The sequence below is a fragment of the Mastomys coucha genome, unplaced genomic scaffold (genome assembly GCF_008632895.1).
Source record: "Mastomys coucha isolate ucsf_1 unplaced genomic scaffold, UCSF_Mcou_1 pScaffold18, whole genome shotgun sequence".
NCBI classification, from domain to species: Eukaryota; Metazoa; Chordata; class Mammalia; order Rodentia; family Muridae; genus Mastomys; species Mastomys coucha.
The window spans coordinates 73798198-73810800 of NW_022196900.1; the positions used below are offsets into that span (position 1 = coordinate 73798198).

The following is a 12603-nucleotide window of genomic DNA, read 5'->3' on the forward strand; positions in this document are numbered from 1 at the left end:
AAAAAAAAAAGATAAAATAATACTTTGTTGAGAGAGACTCTCAACCAAACTACGTGCTGGAAACCATAGATTTCTGCCTTGATGACACTTGTATGCAGGTACTGTGTAGTAATTGACTGTTTTAATGTTTCCCTTCAGAGCTGAGTGTTACCAGCAACATCAGATGTAGGGTTGGGATTTAGTTGACAAAGCAGACTGATGGTTGGGGGGTAGGGACTGGTTAATGTTACTAAGGAACAGAAATCATTGCGGAGGTGGGGGGTAGGATTTCATTTGTCCATGCATGAGCAAAATTGTCCTGTACTTCAGTCCTGCACGCCAGTATTCAGTGAAGCCTGGATGGAATGTGGCAGCTCAGGGATGCTGAGGAAGATAGTGCCTAGTCATTGCTTTTGTTAAAGAGTTGATTAAAACTTCACCCTGTATTTTAGAAAGTCGAATGTTTTGTTTCTTCTTTTGTTTCTATGGAAGACTTTCAAAAAGTTGAAAGTTTAATTAAAATAACACATTTTCTTTCCATATAACTTCTCTTTCTCCCAGAGTAGCTTGATTAAGCAGTTATTTTTTAAGTATATTTGACCATAAACAGTTATAATACCCTGAGCAGTTCTAATTTGTTGTTGTCTTGTGCCTTTAAAATAAAATAGTTTTGGTTTAGGGACCATATTCTAAAAGCTTATTTTGTTTTATTAGTTTTATATTTTGAATCTTCTATAAATACCTAGTTATTTACAAGTATATACACTGGGATATTTTTGTTTCTGAACAGGGATTAGTAAAATTGATATCATTTTTTTTAGAAATTCAGGATATGGATCTACTAACGTGGTCAGTTATAAGACCATGACGAAAACTTTCTACAAGAATTTATCATTTGATAAAATGTTTCAGGTTTTTTGTGTATCTTTTATTGACAGTTTATTTGCTTTTGATAAAATCTAAACTGAAGCAGCACATGCAGCTGCATACTCCATACATGATCGAGTGAAGATAAACGATAGAGCTGGCTGCAGCGAGCCAGACATTTCCAGTGTGGATGGAACTGCCTTTTGACAGTGTCACCTATGATATCTTTTTTTTTTTTTTGGTTTTTATTTATTTATTTATTTATTTATTTATTTGGTTTTTCGAGACAGAGTTTCTTTGTGTAACCCTGGCTGTCCTAGAACTCACTCTGTAGACCAGGCTGGCCTCAAACTCAGAAATCTGCCTGCCTCTGCCTCCCAAGTGCTGGGGTTAAAGGCGTGCACCACCACCGCCCAGCCACCTATGATATCTTATAGCTGTAGAGAAGTCAGTGCCTGGCTTGAAAGGACAGGCTACTTTCTTGATAGGAGTGAATGTGTGAGGGACTGTGAAAAGCAGTCTGTGTTTTGGTTGAGTGAGTCTTCTGGAGACCCAGTGAAAGATTTCACAAGGGATGGAACAGTGGAGTCATGTTCCCAGACATAGATAGATGCCTGACACCATGAGTCCTCCAACTCCATTATCCTGTGCTATCTATCAAGTAGACAATGCCCCAGGCTCCCAGCTTTCTGGCTGGACTCCACCCCCAATCAACTGATCACAGCCAGGCATGCCCCGCCCCACAGTCAGATAGCCCAGCCCACCATATAAGGAACGGTTTGCCCACACTCCCTCCTCCTCCTCCTCCTCTTCCTCCTCTTTTTCCTCTTTTTCCTCTTCTTCCTCTTCTTCCTCCTCTTCCTCCTCCTCCTCCTCTTTTTCCTCTTCTTCCTCTTCTTCCTCCTCCTCCTCTTCCTCCTCCTCTTCTTCTTTTTCTTCTTCTCTCTCTTCTCTCTTAGCCTCTTACTCTTCTTATCTTTACTTTCTCTTCTTCCCTTCCCCCTCTCTCCATGTGGCAATGGCTGGCCTCTGCTTTACAGCCTTCTCTCTCTTTTTTCTATAATAAAACACCTTACGATCATGCATTGCCTCCTTTTAACTAGATGCGCCATGTTGGCCCAGAACTCCCATATGCCCACTCACGCCTGAACCACTAGGACGCTGCTTCCCATGCCTGTCCCCTCTTTCCCTTTGGCCCCAGAGTGGACAGAGCTGTTCTGGGGCCCCCAATTCATTCTCAGCTACTCCGAGGTGCCCAGTGTCACCTGTGATCCCCAGGGGCTGGAACCTGCGTCCTTGGCCTCTGTGAAACTAATAATTTCCTACTAGTAAGACAGTAAAACTGATTATAATATGTTTTACTGGAAATATTGAAATCTCAGAAAATATTCTTTTCAAAATGCTGCTTGTTCACAATATACATGGTTACCCAAGAGTTCTGATAGAAGTGTAAGATAAATAATGTAACATCAATTCTGCAGCTCATGGTTCAAAAAGTAACTTTTTTTTTTTTGTGGAGTCTATTTGTTCTTTTCACCTTTACATAGGTTCTGTGGATTAAACTCGGGTCACCAGCTTATACAGTGAGCTCTTTACCCAGTGATTTCATTTTAATGGCTATATCAACCATAAATAGTGATTCCTTTGATGGATGTGAATGAGTGAGGGAAATGGTGAATCTTCCAGAAAGGATTCATTGTTGTAGATACTCTGAAGGAAAACAAAACAAAAATGTTGTGGTTGGGCATGGTGGAACATCCCTACAATACCAGCATCCAAGAGGTTGAAGCAGGAAGACAGCAAATTTGAGGGCAGCCTGGGCTGCTTAATGAGACCCTGTCTTAAAAAAGAAACATAAATGTGAGTCATGGAAGGTGATGAGAATAACAACATTACCAAGAGCCTGGAGGGATTTGGTTCAATCATATGTGGCATTGAGGGGGTCAGACTGCAGCTGTAGTAGAAATGACAAGGGAATTTGAACTAGAATAGGTTTACTGAGTTAGAATCTGTTAGTAAAGATGCTGTGATTGGTCAGTGGTGGCACACACCTTTAATCCTAGCACTTGGGAGGCAGAGGCAGGCAAATTTCTGAGTTCAAGGCCAGCCTGGTCTACAGAGTGAGTTCCAGGACAGCCAAGGTGACACAGAAACCCTGTCTCAAAAAAACCAAAAAAAAAAAAAAAAAAAAAAAAAAAAAAGATGCCATGATGTTGATGAAGTGATACACAGGATTTAGGATATTACATAATCATAGCTGATAAACACAGTTTGAGAGACTGTAAATTTTATTTCTATCTTTCGTACTTTGAGACAAGGTCTTTTTGTATAATGAGCCTTGTCTCACTCACTGTACAGCTCTTCCTTCTCCTGCTCTAACTTCCTTGAGGGCTGTGGTTACAGAGGTGGAATCATGCTAGCACACTGCTAGGCTTTTGCTCCATTTCTAAAAGTTCTACTCTAAAAGAGTCCAATATCATCACATCACAGGGAATCTTTCCTGAAAGGGAGAGCCAGTCAGCATGGCAAACTTCCATGTTGCTCTTTTGCTTTTTTAAGAAACTGTTACCTCCACGGGAGCAAACCAGCCAGGAGTCTGCCCCAGCAGCCACACACATACAGCAAAGGACTGCTGGGTCTGTGTTCATTCAGAGATGATACACCTAACCCTCATGAGACTGGAGGCCCCAGGGAGTTTAGAGGTCAGGTGGGGTGTGGGGGTGTGGGGCCATCCATGTGGAGGCTGGTGGGTGGAGAGGAGGTATGGGAAGTGGATCAGTCAGAGGGTGGATGGGGGGGTATAAAATATGGAATGTAAAATAAATAAATAAATAAATAAATAAATAAATAAATAAACACTTTTACCAGCCTTCAATTCTAATGCTTTGACCAGTCATTAGCTGTCAACATCAAGCTTCTTCTCTGGGATTAGGATTTACTGAAGCCTTAGCATTAACATTTTTAGTAATCGTGTGTTTTAAAAAATATATTTATGTTCCAGGACAGCCAGGGCTATACAGAGAAACCCTGTCTCAAAAACAAACAAACAAACAAACAAACAAAAAACCAAACCCTTATGTATTTTTAGGCATACCACAGTACAGTGTAAGTTTAACTTACTATAACATTGACGCGAATCAAAAGCCTAATGTGACATGCTTTACTGCAGTGCTTCTTAATGTGGTCATTTAGATATAAACCCATAGAATGCCTTATGATTGATTGCCCATTTGAAACCCAGTTCATGGGTTTAACTTTAGCATGGCATCTGCCTATTTTTAGACTTTTCCTTATTTCTGCTGTTTTCAGGAGAGGATTCACGTCTTTCCTCAGCTGTGTTTGGTGTCCCTGAGTCCATAGTCTTTGTAGTTATTTTCCCTGAATGTGGGAATTGACAGTCTGTTCTTGTTTCATTTCTGTGCTGTGATGACAAAAAGCAACTCGGGAGAGAGAGGCTTACTTTGGTACAGTTTGGTACAGTTTGATGGTCTAGTTCATCATTGTTGGGAAGTCTAGACAGGAGTTAGTTATGATGCATTCACAAATGGGAGCAAGAACTGAGTACACACACTTGTGCTGCTTGCTTTCATTCAGTTAGATTCCGCCATTCATGAAGGGTGCAGGACCCCCTATCTAAGGAGTGGAGTCACTCACACTGAGCTGGGTCTCCCCATATCCATTAACCTAAGACAGTCTCTCACAGACATGCCAACAGGCCAAATCAATGCAATCCGTTCTTTATTGAGGCTCTTTCCTCATGATTCTGTTTTATCAACCTGACAATTAAAACTAACCATCAGGAGGCTGGTGTGATAGCTCTTTGGTTAAGAGTGCTTGCTACTCTTCCAGAGGACCCTATTTCAGTTCCTAGCACCCACATCAGGCTGCTTATAACAGCCAAGGGGGTCTAGTTCCCTCTTCTGGCCTCCAGGGTCCCTGTTACATGAGTTACACACATACAAACACACACTGCACACACACACGCACTCGCGTGCGTGTACACACACACAAACATATAAACAAAATTTAAAAAAAAATTTGAGACAAGGTTCCTCAAAAGGTAGTCCTGGCTGTTTTGGAACTCTCTATGTAGGAGTTCCCATCTTGGCCTCAAACTCACAGAGATCTTCCTACCACTGCTTCCATAAATAAAATAAATCTTTAAATAAACATCACACAGACCTTGTGTAGGATACACAGAGAGAACGGTAACTGCCTGGGTACTTGATAGCTGGTTGTGAGCCACCATATGATTCCTGGGAATTGTATTCATGCACTGTGTAAGAGCTGAGCCATCTCTCCAGCCTTTGGGGCCCATTCTTGAATTTTTCTTTCAAAGCCACATTGTACCCCTTAATTCCTGCAGCCTACAGTAACATGAATTATATTGTTTTTGACTGAATTTCTTTTCTTAGGCTTATGTTTAATTTTAGAGGCTCTACCAATTCAATTTTGTCTTTTCTCCCCCTTTATTAGTTTTGTTGCTATTCTCTGTTGCCTCCTCTCTGAATCTCTTCACTCTGTTTAATCCTTCAAATGAGTTTTATTGCCATTTGGGATTGATCATAACGGTTTTTGGCCCATTTATGTTCTATTTTGTATCACTGCTTTGTTACTTTCATTGTGGAGTAGCATTGTGTTACATAGAGATGAATCACAACTTGTGTCATCTCCTGCTATGTACTCCCCATATAACCCCCACTTTGGGGGTATTACAAGTTGTCTAGCTATGAATATCATATACAGGTTTCATTTTTCTTGAGTATGTAAAATTGTTGAGCTGTTAGGTGACTGTTTAGCCTTTGAGGATACCAGGTGTTCTTTATGAAGCTCATAGTGTTTAGTCCCTAGCATTCGTGTAGGGGAGAGCCTGCCTTCCTCTTCACTCATTTGCTATTCTGCCTTTGAATTATAATTACTTTAGTGGGCATAAAATAGTGTCACATTATGGAATTTTTTGTTTCTCTTGACATGGTTTCTCTTCATAGCTCTAGCTGTCCTGGAGCTTGCTCTGTGGGCAAGGCTGGCCTCAGACTTAGAGATCTGCCTGCCTCTGCCTCCCCAGAGAGTCCAGACTTAGAGATCTTCCTGCCTCTGCCTCCCCAGAGAGCACAGGTGTGCGCCAGCACCACTAGTTGGCTCATTATGGAATTTTTGTTTTTGAGGATTATTTATTAAGGACTGCATACTTCAGACTAGCCTGGAAATATCTATGTATCTCAGGCTGATCTCAAACTTCTCTACAGCCTCCTGAGTGCTGGGAATACAGACATGCGCAATCATACCCTGCCTCTCTGATTTTGGTTTGCATTTCCCTGATGACTGATGATATGGAGCACCTTTTAATGTGCTTGATTTAGCCATTTGGTTTGCTTTTTTGTTTGTTTTGGTTTTTTGTTTTTCAAGACAAGATTTCTCCGTGTAACAGTCCTGGCTCTTCTGGACTCGATTTGTTCACCAGACTAGCCTTGAACTCACAGAGATCTACCTCTGCCTCCTGAGTGCTGGGATTAAAGGTGCCTGCTACCATGCCTATTTATGTTTTGGCTATTTGTATTTGTGTGTGTGTGTGTGTGTGTGTATTCGTGAGTCACAATGTGTATATAGTAAAACCAAAAGATGGTTCCCTCCACCAATGTGGGCGGGGCAACTTGAATTTAGGTCACCAGGCTAGCTCAACACACACCTTACCTACAGGCCACCTGGTCTACATAGTGCATTCCAAGACAGTTAGAACTATACAGTGAGACTCTATCTCAAGAATAAGAATACCTAAAGTCCAATATGGTGGCACATTGCCAATATCCAATATGATATTAGTTATCAGCTAGAGTCTTCCTGTTGTACGTTAGTCGCTTAATACTTTTTGGAATGAATTGCTCAGGTTAGGGCTTTACTTATGTTTCAAAGATGTGAAGTTTGTTTGTTTTTGTTTTTGCTCCTCCCCCGCCCCCCAAGACAGGGTTTCTCTGTGTAGCTCTAGCTGTCCTGGAACTCACTCTGTAGACCAGGCTGACCTGGAACTCAGAAATCCGCCTGCCTCTGCCTCCCAAGTGCTAGGAAGATGTGAAGTTTTACTGAAGTAAAAGTATTTTATGAGGAGGAAAAACCTTTATATTTCAGGCACCTATTGATAACATTTCAAAAGGGTCCCCCTGGCTAACACTAACCTGACAGCTGATTTGATTGAGTCCTATTTCACATTGATTATTTTACACAGGAACTAGTCCTGGGTGAAGAAATTAGAAAATGAATAATTTTCATATACAAAGTAACATACATTTCTCTTCTAGCTCTTCCACCAAAGCCACCTAAGCCAATGACTTCAGCGGTTACAAATGGAATGAAGGACAGTTTCGTTTCTCTTCAAGATGCAGAGTGGTACTGGGGAGATATTTCCAGGTAACCAAAATTCTACCATAATTGAATGTGTGTTTTTAATTGATTTTGAAGTAGTAGTTAAATAGTTTAATGTTCTGTTGGCTTTAATTTAATGATTATATTTTAAAAAGAATGTGTGGTAACCCTTCAGAAGTGTATTTAGGGGGTGGGAAGATGGTTCAGAGGTTTAAAGGGGATTGTGACAAGCCTGCTTACCTGAGTTTATTCCCCTGGATTCCCATGGTAGAAGAAGAGAACTGATCCCACAAGTTGTCCCATGATCTACCTCACATGCATTGTAGTATGTCACATACATACACACACACACACACACACACACACACACACACACACACGCGCACACACACACAAAATAAAGAAAAAATTTAAAAGAGACTAAAGGTTCTGGAGTGATGACTCAGAGGTTTTATGTACGACTCCAGTTCTAGAGAATCCAACATCTTCTGCCTCTGCAGGCTCTGCATACATTTGGTGAATAGATACACCTACAGGCAAAACATCCATATACAATAAAAAAAATATCTTTTAAAATAAAGGCATCACTCTTTCATTCTCGAGACAAATGACAGGAAGATCTTTGGGATATGAGTGTGATTGCACTTTCCAGTACTGTGTCAAAGATGAACTTTTCAATATATAATCCTTGCACATTTAGGGTAGTTGCTTGTGCTGGGCAGTGGTGGCACACGCCTCTAATCCCAGCACTTGGGAGGCAGGGCAAGCGGATTTCTGAGTTCAAGGCCAGCCTGATCTACAGAGTGAGTTCTAGGATAGCCAGGGCTACACAGAGAAACCCTGTCTAGAAAAAAAAAAAAAAACCAACAACAAAACAACCAAAAAAAAACCCCAGACAGTTAGTTACATGTGATTAGGATAAAGGGACTTAGATTCTCTTTACCTGTTTTGTTTTGTTTTTTATATAGGCTCTCATCCTGCAGTCTTGCTTAGATGGCCTGAAACTCAGTATGTAACAGAAATCTCCCTCTGCTTCCATCCAGCACCGCACCTGTTGTCCTTCCTTTACTTTTCTTTGTAACCCAGTTACGTCTTGAATTTGGGGTTCTCCTCACTTACCCTTCCAAGTACCTGGGATTACAGACCTGTACTACCTGGCTCGGTTCCCTTACCTTTTTCTCCCTAAGGCAGTTGATCTAAGATGTTTGCATGCCCAAGAGTCAGTTAAGGTGGAGCCCAAGAACCTTTGAGGCAGGGTTTTGCTTTGTATTCAGTGCTAACCTTGAACCACCTCAAACTTTAGATCTCTTGTCTCAGCCTTTGTGGTGCTAGGATTCTCTAATGGGCAAAATCCCCCATGCCCATCATTAGGTGATTTTGATGCAGGTCTGTTTGATTTTGTTTTCATTTTGAGGCAGGGATTCTCTGTGTAGCCCTGGCTGTCCTGGAAGTAGCTCTGTAGAACAGGCTGGCCTCAAGCTCTCAGAGATTGCCTGCCTCTGCCTACCAAGTGCTGGGATTAGAGGTGTGTGACACTACACCTGGTTTGATGCTGTTTTTTGTTTGTTTGTTTTTTTGAGACAGGGTTTCTCTGTGTAGCCCTGGCTGTCCTGGAACTCACTCTGTAGACCAGGCTGGCCTCGAACTCACAAATCTGCCTGCCTCTGTCTCCCAAGTGCTGGGACTAAAGGCGTGCGCCACCACTGCCCAGCTATGCTGTTTTTAAAAAAATCATTTCTTTTAGTTTTTGAGACTCCATCATTTTCCCCTTCTCTTTCCCCACCAAGCTTCCTTTTGCCTTCCATGCTCTTTTAAATTCATGACTTCATTTTGTAATTTCTTTATATAGCTTATTCTCAGAAATAGACATCAAGGAGAGATTTGGTTTTTGGGTTAAATATAGATTTAGATAATTTTGATCATAGAGAGGGAATATATATTTACTCATACATTGTTAGTTACCTGAATATTGTAGCTTTTATTTATATTTTTTCATTAGATTTTAATGGGTTTCTAAGTTTTTTTGTTTGTTTGTTTTTTTGTTTTTGTTTTTTTTTTGTAAGACAGAGTTTCACTATGTAGCTCAGTCTGGCTAGAAGCATGTTCTGTAGACCCTATTTACCTTGACTTTGTCCCCCTGCTTCAGCATTCTGACCGGACAGTTTGTAGGCTTGCACCCCCATGCCCATCTATATAGTACTTTCTTTTCTTTTCTAACCCCCCCCCCCTGTTTCTGTCGAGGCTGTAGTGCCTCAGTATATCACCTTCTGTACTTCTCTCAACCTTTATTTTTCCTGCTACCAAGTGGTACCCATCCCAGTTCTCTTTTACCCATATCATTTTATCTTTTCATTGGTATTGGTCCATTTATACTGTTACACACTAATTACCGTCTGTCTTCAGAACATGCACATCTTTCTAACTGAAACTCTGCCTGGTAAAACAGGCCTCCCTCCCTTCCCTGAGCCCTCCCCAACCAGGCTTCTCTATTCTGTCTTTATGAATTCAACTACTGTAAATAGTGGACTTATATAATACTAAACATTTGTGACTGGCTTTTCACTTACTTCAGATGTCTTCATAGTTCATTCATGTGTCAAATTTTCATTTCTTTTTCTTTTTTTTAAAGACTTGTGTATTGTACTTATCTGAGAACACTGTGGTTGTCTTCAGACACACCAGAAGAGGACACCAAATCCCATTACAGATGGTTGTGAGCCACCATGTGGTTGCTGGGAATTGAACCCATGACCTTTGGAAGAGCAGTCAGAGTCTTAACCACTGAGCCATCTCTCCAGCCCAGCCCCCCACACCTTTTTTTTTTTTTTTTTGGTTTTTCAAGACAGGGTTTCTCTGTATAGCCCTGGCTGTCCTGGAACTCACTCTGTAGACCAGGCTGGCTTCGAACTAAGAAATGTGCCTGTCTCTGCCTCCCAAGTGCTGGGATTAAAGACATGTGCCACCACTGCCCGGCTTCATTTCTTGTTAAGACTAAATATATCTAAATGCTTATAAATATCACATTTCATTTATTCAACTAAAATGAGGATTTGGTAGACATTTGGGTTATTTATTTATTTATTTTTTTTAGGTTTTGTGCTGATATAAATGAAGCTGTTATAAATATTATTTATAAATAAATATCTGCTAGACTTCTTGCTTTTGATGATTTTGGATATTTACCCCAAAAGTGGGATTGCTAGATGATTTAATTCTGTGTTTAACTTTTGAAAAGGACTTAATACATTTTATATTAAATTCAGTAGACCAATGATATAAAAAGAGTGTTTTTAATATTTATTATGCCATTTAAACTATACTTTAGAAACATGTTTTATTGGAATTCAAGGATCTTTTATGTCTTCCATTCCACTGAATAATGTTCCTGAAATTCCTAAGCTGCAGAAGGAATTTGTTGTTAACACTAATTCAAATTAGAGAGCACTGTGTTGATAGTCTGTGAACTTCAGTGAATTTCCCCTCTGCTCAGTAACAGTATCATTGCCACTTAAAGCAATGACCTTCTTCCTAAACAGCTGTGGGTTTTCTTGAAGCTCTTCATGTTCAGACTTGCCTGAGGAAGCCCTAATGGCTTATTAGAAACACGATCTGTACAGACAATTGATATCTGGAGGAGTTAGACATCAAGTAGTCTTTCCCTAGATTACATAAACACCAGAAATAAAATCAGATTTTGTTCCCATGGGGAGGACCTGTATGACGGCTGGAGACTTGAGAATGTTGTAACTTCTAGCTGGTCTACATAATAATATGTGAAGACAACCAGTGTTTAAGAATTTTTTCCTTTTCAAATGTTTCCTATAATTTTGCTTCTCAGGGAAGAGGTAAATGACAAATTGCGCGACATGCCAGATGGCACCTTCTTAGTTCGTGATGCCTCAACAAAAATGCAGGGGGACTATACATTGACTTTGAGGTAAGTGCTTTTCTGCTTCTGGCTGGAGTCCTTCTATCATGAATATATATAGAGTTTTGTATTTTATTTAAATCTTTATATATTTTCCATTTTTATTTAATTTAGATATATAATTTTCAGCTTTGCTAACATTTTAACTTTAAAATCCCTTTACTGTACATAAAATAGTTAAACATAAAATGGTGCCTATTTTATTTTTATATTGAAAACATATGTATTAATAAGAGAAAAGGTTAAAATTCCTAAATATTAGGGAATAAGGAATATATTATCTTATTCTCTTACCTTCATTAATGAAGAAAAGTCATGGGTGTAGCTTAATTCTCCAGAAGCCCTATTTTTCCTGATGTGGGCTTTCGGAAGTGGGACTCAGCATGATTCTGACAGATAGGAGAGGTAGACATAAGCAGTTCTAGCCTGTGCTCTGTCTTCCATGTGGATATACTGGGATCTTATAATGGTAGAGCTATGACATTTTATACTTACAAGAATGAGACATATGTTAAAAACAAGCCAGGAGCAACTTCATTAGCTATTTCAACATTTAATTTTAATCATTAGAATTGCATAATTACAGCTGTCGAGATGGCTCAATATTTAAGAGCACATGTAGAGCCCTTGTAGGTTCTTTGAATCTACATCAGGTGGCCCATAACTGCCCATATCTGCCGCTCCAGAAGGTCTGATGCCCTCTTTTACCTCCGTAAATACATATGCATAATTTTAAATAAAAATAAATGTTAAACCCACCTAGTTGTAATAAGTTTTGTGATTTGAATGTATAATATTAGTGGTTTATCCACTTACTTATTCATTAGAAGGTTCATTGTGCTAGGCAAGAACTTTACCATTTCATCTCCAGCTATTATTTATTGACACAAGGTCTTAACTGTTTAGCTCTTAGAAACCTAGAATCATTATGTAGACCAGGCTGGCCTTGACCTCAAGAGATACCCCTCCTTGCCTCTGCCTCCTTGTACTGGAATGAAAGGATTAAGGGTGTGTATGAGGTATGGATGTGGGCACACAAGCCAACTTTGTGGGTTCAATTCTCTTTCCACCTTTAATTGGGTACTATGAAGCAAACCATGCAACCAGGCTTGTGCAGTAAATGCCTTCACCCACCGAGCATTCTCACTGGACCCCTAGATCTTTTTTCCAAGACAGGGTTTCTCTGTGTTGTCCTGGCTATTCTGGAACTCACTTTGTAGATCAGATGGGCCACAAACTCAGATCCACCTGCCTCTGCTTCCTGAGTGCAGGGATTAAAGGCATGTGCCACCATGCGAGGCTCTAGAAAATGTTTTTAATCTCACTGAGATGGTATTTCATCCTCAAATTTTTAGTTATACCTACCTAAAAATAAGTTATTTATGTTATGTTCAAGAGAAAAAGCCTGTAAATGTTATATAACTGGCAGGCTGATGGGTCAGCGGGTAGGCACTTGCTGCCATGCCTCATAT

The 12603-nt window shown here is 40.1% G+C and overlaps 1 protein-coding gene across 3 annotated transcripts in view; it reads left to right on the plus strand.

The window, feature by feature from the left end:
- The window catches only part of Pik3r3 (phosphoinositide-3-kinase regulatory subunit 3), a 71128-nt gene that overhangs the window by 30058 nt on the left and 28467 nt on the right, over positions 1–12603 (plus strand). For all 3 annotated transcript variants that reach the window (XM_031378281.1, XM_031378282.1, XM_031378283.1), the window contains 2 exons: positions 7140–7248; positions 11042–11140. In XM_031378281.1, coding sequence (XP_031234141.1) covers positions 7140–7248; positions 11042–11140 — 208 coding nt within the window. The remainder of the gene's footprint in view (positions 1–7139; positions 7249–11041; positions 11141–12603) is intronic.